Source organism: Chelonia mydas, chromosome 5 (assembly GCF_015237465.2).
Source record: "Chelonia mydas isolate rCheMyd1 chromosome 5, rCheMyd1.pri.v2, whole genome shotgun sequence".
NCBI classification, from domain to species: domain Eukaryota; kingdom Metazoa; phylum Chordata; order Testudines; family Cheloniidae; genus Chelonia; species Chelonia mydas.
The window spans coordinates 101,329,001-101,346,044 of record NC_051245.2 but is presented as its reverse complement, the minus strand read 5'-3'; the positions used below and the strand labels follow the sequence as shown (position 1 = coordinate 101,346,044).

The 17,044-nt window shown below is 42.5% G+C and overlaps 1 protein-coding gene across 6 annotated transcripts in view; it reads right to left on the bottom strand.

Annotated features, from left to right (window-relative positions):
- UHRF2 (ubiquitin like with PHD and ring finger domains 2) overlaps positions 1-17,044 on the bottom strand; it is a 176,340-nt gene that overhangs the window by 99,698 nt on the left and 59,598 nt on the right. For 4 of the 6 annotated variants that reach the window (XM_037901917.2, XM_037901918.2, XM_037901916.2 and 1 more), the window contains exon 4: positions 9,028-9,246. The exons of the other annotated variants lie outside the window; for them this stretch is intronic. In XM_037901917.2, coding sequence (XP_037757845.1) covers positions 9,028-9,246 — 219 coding nt within the window. The remainder of the gene's footprint in view (positions 1-9,027; positions 9,247-17,044) is intronic. 6 annotated transcript variants of the gene reach the window in all.

The following is a 17,044-nucleotide window of genomic DNA, read 5'->3' as shown; positions in this document are numbered from 1 at the left end:
TCCCATACCACTCCTTTGAGTCGGTGACAGACTTTTTGAGGGGCTCAGAGCCCCAACAGGAGAGGCTCGCATTCGCAGCTCCGGAGTGGCTGGACGGGCTGAACTAGGTCCCTTGCCCGAAGACCCTTGGGCCTTTTTGCCCAATGCTGGGGAGCTGTGCTTCTGCGCCTTCTTCTTAGGCGCCAGAGATGTTGATCGGTGCCAGGCAGAGCCCAGCGCTGGTGGTGCACAACGCACCAATGCTGAGGTGCTCGCCGATTCTTGGTGGGAGGGCTCGAACATCGGGTGAAGGGCCGACTCCATTAGAAGGGCTCAGAGTTCGATATCCTGCTCCTTCTGAGTTTGTGGCCGAAAGTTTTTACAAACTCTTCTCTTTGGTGGGTGATTCGTCCAAGTACTTGAGACAACAGCCATGGAGACCGCTAACAGGCATAGGCCTATTACAGTCGGTGCAGTGCTTGAACCCGGGGGACTGGGTCATGCCCCACCTGGGGCAAAGTCCCACTGGGGACTCTAACTACGACAATAACTATCAAGAACAATTAAAACTATGTACAAAGCCCTAAGGCTGAATGGCTCTTAACAAGGTGAGAAAATCGCAAGGCAAGGGAGAGAGGCGCTCCAACTAACCACCACGGGTGGTAAGAAGGAACTGAGAGGGCATAGGGCCAGCAGTGCTTGATATACCATGGCATGCATGCGGCATGCGTGCGGCACTCCAGAGGACACCACAGCCAACCCTATGGATACCACTAAGGCAAAAAGAAAAGGAGTACTTGTGGCACCTAGAGACTAACCAGTTTATTTGAGCATGAGCTTTCGTGAGCTACAGCTCACTTCATCGGATGCATAGCATATCGTGGAAACTGCAGAAGACATTATATACACACAGAGACCATGAAACAAAACTTCCTCCCACCTCACTCCCCCGCTGGCAACAGCTTATCTAAAGTGATAATGGCTCTACTTGAGGATCACTTTAGATAAGCTGTTGCCAGCGGGGGAGTGAGGTGGGAGGAAGTTTTGTTTCATGGTCTCTGTGTGTATATAATGTCTTCTGCAGTTTCCACGATATGCTATGCATCCGATGAAGTGAGCTGTAGCTCACGAAAGCTCATGCTCAAATAAACTGCTTAGTCTCTAAGGTGCCACAAGTACTCCTTTTCTTTTTACGAATACAGACTAACACGGCTGTTACTCTGAAACTAAGGCAAAAGTCTCCAATGACCATGCACATGGACGGGCACATACCTAGAATGAAATAGACATGAACAAGCACTCGAAGAAGAAGGGGGATTTCCCCAGAGATGGCTGGGTATGGGCCTGTTGATTGATGCCAGAGCTAGAGAACCTTCTCTGAGGTCTATGATTTTTTCCAAAAAGAAAATCAAATTGCCTGGGCAGATATAGAGGTTGCCTAAAGTATTATGGGCAGTACTGGGTGTGTGGCAGTATTTGCTGTCATCTCTTGGGCTCAGGGGCATTTACACCTAAGGATTAGACAGTTGCCTGGGAGTCTTTAAATTAATCTAACTTATTTTTGTCCAAGACTAAAAAAAACACCATGAAAAGGTGGTCCTCTATAGTCTGTTTTACATCGGGTGCTATATCAGAATTATATAGCCATGACTTTTTTCATTATTATAAACACAGGCCATAATACTGGAGGAACAATCCACCACATCCAGTGCAGACCAAAAGACTTTTTGCTGGCCATATGGCCCTCTACCATTAAGCCTTGAAGTCTTCCACTGTGTCTTCAGGAAGTTTCTCTGGTTATTTTGACAAAGCTTCCCAGCACTTGCAGATTAGCTAAAAAATCTGGAGAGACAAAGTGGAATACATTTTTCTGCCCAAGATGTCCAGTCATTTGGGCTCTCTTTGGGGGCAGACTTGTTTCTCCCCTGCCTCAATGTCTTGTTGGCAACCATAACCACCAGGGACTTCAGACCCAAATGAGAATAAAAACACACTAATCCACATGCAGGGACATGGGAGTGCTTGTCTGTGTGAGCGAACAAAGCTGGTGTGTTCAACAGGACCTTTTCTGGTTCCAAAAGGACCTCACTAATTAAAAGGGCTACTCTTCCTGGGATTGCCCCCTGAAGGCTATCCAGTAGCTTATAGGTATTCTTGTGCAGTAGCTCAGCTCATCACCAAGGTCCAGCGACTTTTTGAATGAGGTGGAGACCACAACCTGGCAGATTGTGTAATCCCTGGGGAGTCTCTGAGAAGGGAGTAGGGCATAGGGAGACAAAAAGGTGTCAGGCCATGCTGATCTGTTCTTACAATATGATCAGTACTAATCATAGTATGACGGTCCCCGTCCAGAGGCAGTCTGGATGACTTACTGGACAGTGCACCTAGCTGGGGATGGTGAGGAGCTAGACAGCTCTCATCTTGAAGGGGGCCTCGGAATTTTGAGTCAGCCTAGGTGGTGCGCAACCTGGTGGAGCTACTGGATGATCCGATTTGTCTCGCACCCAGCAGGATAGAGACAAGTCAGTACTGACGATGCACAGTGATCTGTGCCCAAACAGTCCATGAGACATAAAAGGTCTCACATCCAAATAAGGTACCACAAACAAGCTTCATAGTCAATGCTGAGGAATAAACTGTAACAATTCCCTGGTACCAAAGCAATAGGCACCAAAGTTTAGAGCATCCACGCCAGAATGGAAGCGTGTCCCAGTATTGAGGAGCGAGGCTGCACAGCGGACTGTGCTGAGGTGGAGCCCTTAAATTGTCTCTTAGCCCATACTAAGGTCAGTGACTGCCCAGGTGCCAAAGTGGTCAATTGACCAGGAGCAACAGGTGGCACCAAGGGACCAGTAAACTCTTGTACTAAGGGCAAACTGGGGTCAGACAGGTACAGCAGGTCCCTTGCCACCATGTATGCCTACGGGTTGATATGTAGAGAGATTAACGCCACTGAAACAATGTCTGTCAGTACTGGACTCGAAGGCAGTTGCATGGACTGTTCCGCAGTCCACAGTATGGTACCTGGATCTTCTCACCTGAGCACCGGGGAGACAGAGGTGGATGGTTCAGCTCTACCTTAGGTATGTAGTGAGTCACAATGTTGTAGGAAACCCCTTTTCAAGGATGACAATGAACCTCTCTTGGAGCTAGAATGGCCTCAGTCAGTCTTATGGATCCCCTTGAGAGGAACATCTGAGGAGGATTGGCCTCTCCTTCTTGGAAAGGAATCAGAGTCCAGAGGCCTGAGTGAAGCTGTGGAAGGGGGCAGTGGTTGAATGAGTGCTAACAAGACGATTGGGAGCTAGGACCGCTGCCGAGGCAGGCCTCATAGTTTGCTCCATAAGGTGCTATTTGAGGTGCAGATCCCTGGAAATCTGCATATGCTTGCCGAAGGATAGGCAGATGCACATCTCTCTTTAGTGTCCCCCTCACCAAGGCACAACATAAAAAAAGTGTGGGAGGGGTGGGGGGGTCCGCGGTACTATTGGGAAAAGAAGCCCCATGTGATAGATAGTGCTTGAAGCTTAGAAAGTGCTGCGTACCCTTGGTGCCCAGCACCACCAACTAAGAAAGAACAAAAACAGAACAAAAATTAAATTTTAAAGGAAAAGCGAAGTACAGGGTAGTAACTGCCAACTGTTTACAGAGCAATAGATGCTGAGTAGGTGAGTGTCCAAAAAGGGCAGAGGAAAATGCTACAGGACATTCTAACTCAGAGTGTGGGTGGAAGAAGGAACTGAAGGGGGTCAGGATAGCAGCACCCTTACATGATCTCAGGAGGGACCACAAAGATATTAAAGATCCTGGTGGTTTTTTTTCGTCAAAATGACAGCCCTATTTGAACTCTAAATACTTGTTTATTTCCATACTATCAAAATATAGTAGGGCTGTCAATCGCAGTTAACTCATGCAATTAACTCAAAAAAATTAATGGCGATTAGACGCACTTCTAACAATAGAATGCCAATTGAAATTTAATAAATATTTTTGGATGTTTTTCTACATTTTCAATATTGATTTCAATTACAGAGAATACAAAATGTACAGTGCTCACTTTTTATTATTTGTATTACAAATATATGCACTGTAAAAATGATAAACAAAAGAAATAGTAGTTTTCAATTCACCTCATAAAAGTGCTGAAGTGCAATCTCTTTATCGTGAAAGTGAAACTTACAAAGACAGATTTTTTTTTTGGTTACATAACTGCACTCAAAAACAACACAGTGTAAAACTTTAAAGCCTACAAGTCCACTCAGTCCTACTTCTTATTCTGTCAATCGCTACGATAAACAAGTTTGTTTACATTGACAGGAGATACTGCTGCCTGCTTCTTTTCTACAGTGTCACCTGAAAGTGAGAACAGGCTTTTGCATGGCACTTTTGTAGTCAGAGTTGCAAGGTATTTACATGCCAGATATGCTAAACATTCGTATGCCCCTTCCATGCTTTGGCCACCTTCCAAAGGACATGCTTCGGCCACCATTCCAAAGGACATGCTTCCATGCTGATGAAGCTTGTTAAAAAAAATGTGTCAATTAAATTTGTGACTGTACTCCTTCGGGGAAGAATTGTATGTCTCCTGCTCTGTTTTACCTGCATTCTGCATATAATTTCATGTTAGCTTAGCAGTCTTGGATGATGACCCAGCACATTTTCGTTTTAAGAACACTTTCATAGCAGATTTGACAAAACGCAAAGAAGGTACCGATGTGAGATTTCTAAAAATAGCTACAGCACTATACCCAAGGTTTAAGAATCTGAAGTGCCGTCCAAAAATCTGAGAGGGACAAGGTGTGCAGCATGCTTTGAGAAGTCTTAAAAGAGCAACACACTGATGCGGAAACTACAGAACCCAAACCACCAAAAAAGAAAATTAATCTTCTGTTGGTGGCATCTGACTCAGATGATGAAAATGAACATGCATCAGTCCACACTACTTCGGATTGTTATCAAGCAGAACCCATCATCAGCATGGAAGCATGTCCTCTGGAATGGTGGTTGAAGCATGAAGGGATATATGAATCTTCAGAGCATTTGGCATGTAAATATCTTGCAACGCCAGCTACAACAGTGCCATACTAACGCCTGTTCTCACTTTCAGGTGACATTGTAAACAAGAAGCGGGCAGCATTATCTCCTGAAAATTGTAACCAACCTTGTTTGTCTGAGTGATTGGCTGACCAAGAAGTAGGACGAGTGGACTTGTAGGCGCTAAAGTTTTACATTGTTTTATTTTTGAATGCAGGGTTTTTTTGGACATAATTCTACATTTGTAAGTTCAACTTTCATGATAAAGAGATCGCACTACAGTACTTGTATGAGGTAAATTAAAAAAATACAATTTTTTTGTTTACAGTGCAAATACTTGTAATCAAAAAATATAAAGAGCACTGTACACTTTGTATTCTGTGTTGTAACTGAAATTAATATATTTGAAAATGTAGTAAACATCCAAAAATATTTAAAACAAATGGTATTCTATCGTTAACACCAAAATTAATCGCTCGACAGCCCTAAAATATAGCCTGTACTATCAACTGGTATTTTCACTTCCTTTCCCCAAAAAATACTGCGTAATATTGGGATCAAATATTCAAAAAGTAGAGGTCTGATGTCAGTGCAAAAAAAGCTATGCAGAAAAGTACACCTCCACTGGCACATCTTGTTATTTCTACTGTGCGTACAAAGAAGATAAATGTACGTGCAAATTACTAGTTAGCTACCCACCTAATCTTTTTGGACGTGTAATTATTCAATTTGTATACACAACAGTAGCCCACAGTCCTGAGCATCTTAATTTTAAAATTCTAGCCAAGAATACCACATTTTTCCTAAGAGATGGATGAAGTCATCCTATATAGAGATTCTATGAAATACTCTGGAATAATTCTGGATCAACTATATTTATAGTGGTATTGTTATTACCACTATCACTTGTTTTTTGATTGACAATTCCTGTGCACTTTTAGATGGAATCCAAGCACTTGTTGTCAGGAATGTTCTGTCTGTTAGAAATTAAAGAAATGAAGAAGTAAAGAAAATGCCATTAATTCAGTTACCTGTCTAATATAAGATAGTTCTCGAAAAGCATTTCCAAAAAGCACATCACACTTAGCTTTCAAGACGGTAACTAAGTAAAAATTTCCTAAAGAATCTTAATATATAAGTGAGAAGAAGTTGTGCTGCCCTCAAAATATTCAAAACGGAAAAGAGTAAGAAGAACTAAATTAAGTTTATGGACTACTGTTACAAATACGAATTGGCAATAATACAACATAAATCCCCAAAGAAGGGTAACTTGTAGATGGAAACAAACACTTGAAATATTGGGAAAAAACACCACAAGTCAAAAGCAAACAAACAAAAAGCCCACAAATACATCTCATATTTATTATACAAGGACTGTCACTCACTGAAATTATGTATTGTATTAAGCACAGACTCAATCCTTGTTTGGAGAAGTGTCTAAAAGAATAATACCCACTCAACAATTCATTAAATAATAGGGATTGAAAGTAAGTAGCCCACTTGTTTTCTTAGAGATATGGCCATTTAATAGTCTTATGGGATTCCTGAAGAGTGGGTCTGGGTCTATGGAATAAATGGATATGGAGATCATGTGGGGGAAGGTTGTAAAGACATTCAGCCCCTGGAAATTATCACCACCACCAAGCTGGAAGCAGGCTGCTGAATAAGGCATTCTGTAGAAGAACAACTTCTGCTTTAAATGCCACCTGAAGAAGTCATTAAGCAAGTGATTGTTCACTCTGCTAAAGAGGGAATATTAGCTGGGTTTATAAAGTCATAGGACTAGTTATTTTACTCTATTGATCACGTGTTGCTGTGGCATTGTCTAAAAATCCTATGGCGACTGTTTCCAGAAAAAAAAAATGCAAGTTTCCACGCTCTGCTCAACCAACTCACCACAGACCTTAACTGCATGACAGCTGGGAGTGGATACAAGAAATCCTCTGGATTGCTGTAGGAGGATTCGCCTTTCCTCATAAAACTGAGGCCTCATCCTACTCCTGTGGATGGCAAAACAAGCAGAACTGCTCTATTCAGGGCTGAAAATACGGAAGAACAATTAGTGCATTTTTTGGCCTTGTACTTGCTCTCTACTCTTTCTGTCATCTTACTGCTGGAAATAATGTGGGGAAGAGAGAGAACTCCTGCTTCAAAGATGACTGCTAAATTAAGAGCTTGTCTACACAGCAAGGCAAAACATGCCAGAGGTATGTGATCCGAGGAGGCCTGCATCAACAACTTCTCTGGCAGGAAGAGTTTCAGTTTCATCTCTCTCACATTCCAGGTATGCTTGGAAAAGGAATAATGCATAATGTGTTCTTCCACAAGGCAAATGAAACACTAAGAGTGCCCATCATTTACAGGCATAGTGGAGTCACACAAGTAACAGCTCTTGTAGATTGGTAACTCAGCCTCTGCTATGATCCTAGAACCCTTATACAGAGGCTGTCAAAGCTAAATGATACTTAATTGACCTAAACAACTATTTTTAAAAAAAATATATATGCCAACATGCAAAAGGAAATTTAGTTTATGAACTAAAACTAACTAATCAACTAGTCCTAAAATCTAAAGTGAAAGGCACAGTGTGCAAGAAAAGTGGATACTGCCAAGGGTTGCAATTTCCAGCAATGGGTAGTAAGAAGGACCTACAGGGTTGCTGGGACTACTCCGCCCTTTATGTTCTCGGTGGAGGGCATGAGACCATCCAGGGTACCGGTGTGGCCCTAATGAACGCTGCTACCCAAAAATAAATCAGATCGCACACACACGTGTAATCCATGTGCACCAAAAGCAGAATCTATGTGGACAATTACTTGAAGCACTATAATTGAGAACTATACAGAGAATATAGTTAGCATCAAACTAGATTTTGGCCATGTCTACAAATCATAGATTTCCGCCCATTAAGTTATAGTTCAGCAGAAGATACTGAAGGTAATAACCTTTTATCTCCTAATAAAATGGACAAAAAGAAAGTTATTTGACTGTCTTGGTTAGCACATCCAAGAGGGGAAGATTTTGAAACAGACAGATAATACTTCAAATTTAAGATCAAGGATATTTACATTAAATAGGCATACTATGAAGGACTATTGAAACAGAGAAATTTCTATATCCAGATTAAAATATGTAACTTTGATTCACATGAAGAGTCCTGTGTTGAGAAAAATGTTCTAAATGTATTCCAAAGGCTTTACAGCCTTCATTGCTAAACGCTGAAGCAGACTTGTTAGCAAAAATACTCTAGGGTGAAGGAAAGGATGCTTATCTGCCCAAAATTCACCATGAAGTCAACATAGAACTCAGATATCCTCAATTATAGCACTAAGAGAAAATGACAGAGGGGGAAAAAGGCAATCTCATTGCGTACCTCAAAATTCTGTACTACAGACTTGAAGTAAATTCAGCCTCTGAAGAGCTGTCCTCAAGCACCTTGTATAAGATTCAGTGAAATAGCTGAATTTGTCTATACAGAAATCTCAAAGAATTTGTTTTCTTCCATTCCACCATTAACCTACGAACCATCTGGCCCCGAACATTCTACTAGCAGACTGAGAAGTCTGTCTAGAGTACCAAAGATAACTGTCACCCATTAGGATCTGGAAATTCCCAAAGGGCCTGAACAAAAAAATCCACTGAAAATAGATGCTTCAGCCTTGGTAGTATTGAAGGAAAACATGTTACTAGTCTGATCCAATGGGATCACAGATAACAGATCACGCAATAAGATTAGCCCTGGCAATTCAATCAACCAATAGAAAAAAAACCCCACAAACAAAAAAAACATGGCAGGAGGGGCACAAGAGAAGACAACCACATTCTAAATGCATTGATCCTAAAAAGTTTCCATCTGCTAAAAAATTCAAGTAATTCCAGGATCCAGACAGATACAGAGGTAAAACGGAAAGTTAAATTTTTAATCTAATGAAATGTAATGGCCAAAACTGAAAGCTCTGATTTTTTTTTTTCCTGCATACTGCATGCTTTCAAAACTGGTCAATATAATCTTACCCCAGAAGAATTTTGGCATGAACTTCTTTGTTAGTCCTTGAGATTTCCCTCAGAGAGGTAATTTCTGCATCAAACCAGAATCCTCTCTCTTCTGGAGTCTCTACATTGTAGTTAACCATCACCATATCACCCACACTGAGTTCACTCCACTTCAAAATGGTTCTTGCTCGTGGTCGAAGATTATTGGCACCCATTTCTACTATACCATTCTCTGGATACCTTGGGGGGGAAAAAAGTTACAAATTAGTACTTCCACTATTATATGAAATGAATCAAAGGGTAAAATTTTAAAAAGTGCCTCAACTGACTTAAGAGCCTGAGCCCCATTTTCAAAAGTGTTTTGGACTCCTAAATTACTTTTGAAAATAGGATTTCTGTTATTTTGACATTTTTGCCTGTTCTCTGACTACGGTCCTGACTACCTCAGATTTGAAAAACAGTTTTAATCAAAACCACATAAAGAATCATGTTTATGTAAGGTTTTTGCTAGAAAGATGCTAAAAAAATTTCAGATCTGAGTATTAACCTGTCCCAGTCTTCCTCCTACTAGGGTCAATAGCAAAATGCCCAAACATTCCCACAATGAAAAGAAACAAAGATTAGAAATGGGATTTTCAAGATACTAATCTAATTCTACCCCCATTAAAGTCAATGGGGAAATTCCCCTTGACTTCAATGGCAACACCGTTTTTGAAAATCCAGCCCTACGTGTACAGCATTTACCAACAAAATTATGCAAGATGAAGATAGCATAGGAAAAAAAGTATACATTTGTTCAAACAAACAGTAAGTAGACAAATTCCAGAGACAAGCAAATAAACACCACTAATCACAGAAAGAATGTTTCTTGGACTCCCTATCATATAAAATGGCTGATAGTTTTAAAACTATTTCTCCTTTTATTTTAGTGATTAGCACTTTAGTAAATGATAAAATCTAAAAAACTACACAGTACTATATTTAAGAATTTCTCTCACCAACCATTTAGTAAGGATTGCAATATTGTAAAAAAGGCTTCCTGAAGAATTAAAGATCTATTAAATCACAGAGTTTTTCCATTTTTTATTAAGTTATTTTAAGGAGACACGTGAATTGCTAGGTTTTTACAAGCAATCAATCTTATTTTCCTCTAAGTGGTGGAATTATATTATTCCAGCACAGACATACACCACACTAGAATCGTACTGTAAATACTTCTAATTGAGCTCCATTCCTTTAAATTGGGCAATACCTATTTAGCAGGAGTAATGTAGTGATATCTATTTGAAAGATAGTTACAGTAAAATGGCACGAGCATAGAGTGTGCTCAGACTTTTGGAGGAGCCAACTACTTAGTATAAGAACATACTCTCCTTAAATCCTCTGTATAGATCCATTCTTGCACAGAACTCTGGGCAGAAGAGGAACGTGGGGGGAGGAGAGAAGCATACAGCAGCCCTTCTGACCACAGTAGTAAAAACGCATCTGTCAGCAAACCTAAGGTGTTGTGTTATTCCTTGTTGCAAACAACTCCACTTGGGGAGCTGCCCAGAACTGGAAAATGGATGTTCCTATGTCTGAGTGACAGGACCATTTGTGATGATTGAAAAACAACCTGCTCAGGTAATCTGCCAGGGTATTTTGAACCCCCAGGCCCTGGGTCACTTTCAAAAATATACAGACAGGATTGCTTCCCAACAGAGCAGTGAGGACCAGGCTTCTCCCTGCTCGTTTACATAAAACACAGCAATTATATTGTCGATCACATCAGGCAAATGGATGTATTGGTGTTGAGAAAGGAACTCCATGCAAGCTAAACAGATGGCCCACAGCTCCCGGATATTTGTGTGTAGACTGAGATCTTGGGGTGACCAGAGACCCTATGTCTGCAAGTGTCCCAGATGAGCCCCCCAACCCCATGTCTGAGGCATCTGTGACAAAGGCAAGAGTGCTGAGGTGGGGCAAAAGTAACTCCCTTGCATACACTGAGCAGATGTGTCCACCCATCTAGAGAGGGTAAGATGTGACTTGATATGTGCACTAACATGTCTATGTGGTTCTTTCTTGTAGAATATACCTCTGCCACCCAGTCCTGATGGAGTCCCAGGCTCAGTCTGGTGTACTGGACCACATAAGTACACACTGCCACGTGCCCCATCCCCTTAAACAGCTTCTCACCACAGTGAGAGGATAAGCCTTCAAGTCCAGAATAAGGCTTTGAATTGTACAAAATCTTGTCTAAAGCCATAAAGCCCTGGCATCTGTCAAATCCAGGACCATACCAATAAATTCTATTTTCTACACTGGAGACATGACTGACTTGTCTGATTTGATCAGGAGGCCTAGCATGTCAAAGGTGGATCAGATTATGTGAATGCTGACCACCACCAGTGACACAACCTCCAGAGGAATGCTACCACCACCACCACATCTCTCCACTATTTTTGGAGTTGGAGGCAGGGAAGCTGGAGTCTGCCAGAGGACTCTGGTAGATTGTAAGACAGACTCAATTAATCAGTAGAGCTATTCAAGCTGGAGCTGCAGATGTCAAAATGTCCACCAGTTTGAGAGATTTTTCCTTGACCTCCTCTGGTTGGATATCTAGGGCCATAGCCATTCTCCTCAACTCCTCCTAATGAGTCTTAAAATTGTCCCTAGGTGAAGAAATAGGTTCATCTGGGGATGAGGAAGAGGGTGCTACCAGTACTAGGAGCAGGTCCAGTTCCTGCTCCTCTTCTGGCTGATTGTGTGAGAGACCCTGACTCTGCTTGGTACCAATGCTGTGGTGGTTGCAGAGACAATGCTCCTGACTCCCAGTAGATGGAGTTGGCTGAGATGGTTGTGGGGATGCTCTTGTTTGATGGGGGAGCCCATGGATTCCAAAAGGGCCACTGGCACAGCCCAAGTCCCCAACTATGCATAGCCCAACAATCCCTCCCTACTGGTACTGAGGCAGAAATCAGGGTGGCCATTCCTCCTGATGGGACTGGCTAGGTTGGGATACACAGGAATCCACTTCAGTGTGTGATGAGTAAGAACTTTATTGCTGAGACCAAGGTGGTACCGTACACGTTGGCACCAGTAAAGAAGGCAGTCTCTGAAGAAAGGTGAGCCAGAGAGATCATCTATGGCTTTCCCCGAGATGGTCTCGACCTATCTGCCACCCTGATAGCCACATCCGATGGAGCTACTTAGTATGGAGGTGATGGCGCAGGAGACACACCTCAGGCACCAGTGCCAAGAGTCTCTTGAACCCCTGGTGATGGTGACAACCTCAATTCTCTTGCAGCCTCAAATGCCTCAGGAGTAGACGGTACTGGGAACATACTCGACAGTACTGTGGCAGGAGGAGATGCTTCGGGAGCCAGTCTCAGCAGGCCCACTCTGGGCTCTGGGAATGTGCACTTTTGGGAATGCTTCCTCCTTGAAGACTGCAGTAGTGTGCTACTGACTAATGCTGAGTTCGTCAGTATTTGGACCAAGATAGAGGGCTCAGATGGAGGCCATAGCAACAACTCCATCAACAGACTTTTTAATCTGATTGCTTTGTCTCCTCCTCTCCCGCCCTTACAAATGCCACACTTGTCACTTACATGAGCCTCCCCAAGCTCTTAGGGCAGCTGTGGTGAGGGTCACTATTAAGCACTGCCATGCCACAAGAGTGACAGCGTTTGAAACGCAGAGACCACAACATATATCTGACACTGGGGCTAGTACCCAAACTGGATAGCAGAACTACATAAAACAAAAACCACCACAACCACAAATTATTTTTAAACTAAACTAAACTATACAAGGTACTGTTTACACATAGCAGGTAAAGACCTGCAGAAGCAAGGACCAGGAGTTCCAACAATCATTACGGGCGGTAGGAAGGAACTGACGGGGCACTGGGGCAGCTCTGCCTTTTATGCCTGCATAGTGCGTGCAAGACAGCAGATGGTGTTTGGGCTGCCCCAATGGGTATTGTTAAGGGTAAAAATTCTCCAACAACTGTGCACTAGAGCACACAAACACCTACAGTGGAATGGACATGTGAAATCAATCCACTTTTCATGTGTTCAAGGTAGATTAACTCGTTTGTTGTGTAGGCAAGGGTTGGGATAAAATTAAACAAGACCAGTGATGCGTACTGCAGAAGAATAAGGTTATTTCCATTTGCCACCTCCCAAGTTATTATGCAACTTTTTAGCAGTGGATTGCTCTAGTTTTATAAAAGTTGGGTCTATTAAATAGATCTGCCTCCCATAGGGCCAAAAAAATTTCAGCTGCATTGAGGTTTACAATCCCAAAGGCCTGCTTCTGAAAATACTATCAGGCACAGGGCTAATTATTGAGAATAATAATAAATAATAATAATTTGTACTTCTATAGTAAAGTCTGACTTCTAATATGAAGAATGATGGAATTCTACCAACCAGTAAGTTCCCTATCCTAACCCTCAAAAATCTCCTTCCCCAGAAAAACAAAAAACAAAACAGAAGAGATAGGAAGAGAAAGGATAAAACAAATCATACCCATTTCAGGTTTAGATCAGACCTCAGACTGTATGCCTACTTTTATCTGGCTTTACTTTTAAAAAAAAAATTCAGCTTATTTATACACCTCTAAACACAAGACTATAAAATCTAGACCTCAATTACTGTGGTAAAATATGCCACTACAGCGTTAGGAAAAGAAAAAATGTAGGGCAGTGTAAATGAGCAGATATACAAAGGAACAAAAGAAAATCTTTTGAGAACACCGAAACTATGAAAACATTACAAAATTTTCTCAATTATTTTCACTAAAGAAAGTAGACTAACAGAATCCTAATACTAGAACTATTCATAGACTCAAATGAGGCTAGTAAAAGGTATTTTCTTCTTTATTGCCTTTCTTCTTTTTAAAGCTTCTGTCATAACCTACAGGAGAAAACTGAAGTTGTGTGCTCTTCAGCAGATTTCCTACCTATATAATACATACTCCTGAGAGCATTCTGCACCAAAAAATTAAAAATTCTGCACACAATATTTTTTCAAATTTTATTTGTCAAATAAATGTGGAGACTCCAGCATGGCATTTGGGTGCACAGGCCACTGGCTGCACAGAGGTGGGAGATTACTGGGTCTGGATGTGGGGGGCTCAGTGCAGTGGGGATCCAGGTGCAGCTGGTTGGTGCTCAGTACAATGGGGATCCAGGTGCAGGTGGCTTGTTGGGGTGGTCCAGGTGCAGCGGGAGTGGGGCTCACCAGGGGGGTTCTGGGTGTGTGTGTGTGTGTGTGGGGGGGTGAGGCTCGGTCGGTGCAGGAAGCACCGGGGGAAGAGTTTGCAGAGCTTCCTATAGCTGGGGGAGAAATCTGGGGGTGGGTCTGACATAAGCCCGGATACTATGCACGGAAAGAGGAAGTCCCGTCCTCCCCAGCCCAGCCAGGACTAAGCTGAGCCCAGCGAACGGTGGTAGTCACCAGCTAGATCTTCCCCACTCCCACCACCCACTCCACAGCGATTTACACCTCTGCCAGCTGCCTTGGGCACCAAAAACATACTGCTGGGGAGCGCTGCATGACCGGTCTTGTGGCTTCCCTTTACTTCCCAATCAGAAAGTCATTTTTCTGCAGGGAAGCAAAGAAATCTGCGGGGGACAAATTCTGTGCATGCACAGTGGCACAAAATTCCCCCATAAGTAAATAAATTGACAATGGGCTAAATTCTGCTCTTAAGAGTACATTCACTCTGCAATTAAACACCTGTGGCTGGCTGCGTCAGCTGACTCAGGCTTATAAGGCTCGAGATACCAGGCTGTTTAATTGCAGTGTAGATGTTTGGTCTTGAGCTCCAGCCTGAACCATGGGACTACACGAGCAGGGAAGAGTCCCAGAGCCCAGCACCAGCCCAAGTCTGAACTATAATTAAACAGCCTTGTAGACTGAGGCCCCCCCCCACACACACAAATCAGCTGATATGGGCTGGTCATGGATGTTTAATTTCAGGTAGACATACCCTTAGTTGTACCACTAAGTTTGGTTTACCACAGCTCTAGAAAATCTGATATAGTAACCACAAGCTACAAAAGTTCTTTAGAAATTATATTCACAAAGGGCTCCAGTATGGGTTTTTTTAAGTTATAAACTTAAGCATATAATATTTAAAAAGGAGAAAGACAAAAAAGGAATAATGATTAACAGATATTGCAAAAAGAAACCTTTTCTTTTTTAGCTGTATCCTTACTGAACCTACTTCTAATTTTAAATCTTAATACTAACATAGCAAAGTTCTCATGTGGTCTCACATCTCTATGGAAACCTTTCTTAGCAATCAGTTGCCCATGGGGCTTTGGGGTGGAGCCCAGAGCTGGAGCATGGAGCAGCTCTGGAGCTGCAGGTTTTGCCTGGAGCTGGAGCACAGCTCCAAAGCCCTGGTTGCCTATAAAGAAAGTTTCCAGTCTTCCTTGGCCACAGGCGGTATTTGAGCATTCCTAACATGTGATACAGAGAAATGTATTAACCCTATGTCACTATACAAAAATCTTTTCCTGGTACCAGGGAATTCCAGAGCATCCTTTAATCCTTTTCCCATCCACCATCAGAAGCTGATGTAACAGAAGAGAAGACTCTAAATTCACATACTGGAACCAAAATAGGACGTCAGGACTTTTTTTTGCTACAACGATATATAATGTCAGTCCTAAGACTCAAGTTGTTACAACTCCTATTTAATTTTCCCCATATTTGTAATTTAAACAAAACCCAAGCTCATTACAATTTTTTTTTTTTTAAAAAAAAGAGTTTTTAAATACACAATCAGAAATGTGTAACACACCTAACTGAACAACAACATTACAGCAAATCTTCAAAAATTAAAGATCTTTGCAACTTCTAAATTAAGGGTGTATTCTACAGTATCTTACCACAGACCTAACTAACGTTTTTCTTAATCATTTCCTCTTTAAAAATAAATGTTAAATGTGCTATTACTTCACATTAACACTATCAAAATGGAAAGGAATTTTGGTTCTTGGTCTGTCTGCCATTATGTGAATTTGGACTTACAAGTATCTTTTTCACCAACCACAGGCAGAGACATCACCCCCCACAAACCCAACCCTTTGGATCTGTTCCTCTTTACCAGTTCAGCCATTCACCATTATGGTAATCTAAAACAGGGTTTCCCAGCCTCTGGGTTGGGACCCAAAACTGGGTCAACACAATGTTTCAGAGGGTTACGTGGCAGCTCCTGTGGGTCCTGTCCCACAGGGCTGGCTGGGCTCGCTTCCCTGCTCCAGGCACTGCAACCTCCGGTGTCCCAGAGCCACTTAGGTTTGGCCCAGCTTCATGAGGACAGGAGTCCAGGTAAGCCAAATTTGAGTGAGTGGCACTGTACTCCCTGAGCCAGGTCAAAACTCCACTCAGATAAATTTGATCCAGTCGGGGGGGCAGGGCCAAACCTGACTGGCACTGCAACCCCCGAGGTTGCAATGCCCAAAGCAGAGAGCCAAGTCCAGCCAGTCCCACAGCACAGGAGCTGCAACTGTGGGGTGAATGCCAGGCAGCAACCAACTCCCCTCCCCTCCCCGTAGGTAGGACCCACCCTAGGGGCTGCACTCCCAAACTGTTTACTGGTCACGACAGGCCATAAACATTTACAAATGGATCCTGAGCCCAAAAACGTTTAGAATCACTGATCTAAAAGACATAGCTGACTCTTCCTTCTCTTTAGAGGCTTCTGCAAAGTCATGCTTCGCTCACCCCTCAATAAATTGGGCAAGAAAGAGGAGCAAAAGAAAAAAAATTCATTCATTCAAACAGGGGGATTTGGTAAAAAATCTAATTCATTTTTCTCTAAATAATGCAGAATGTGGGCTCCTAGGGCTCGTCTATCCCACTTTGAAAGGGAGCAAATCAAAGTGCACTATGGAACATTTACTGAGTGGTGGCAGCAGGGTGTCCCCCCAACACACACACACAGTGCACAGGAGGCTAGTGCAGGGTAGATTTACACCACAACTTGCCATGATCTAAATGTTCATATAGACAAAGCCCTTACTGATTGAACCCAG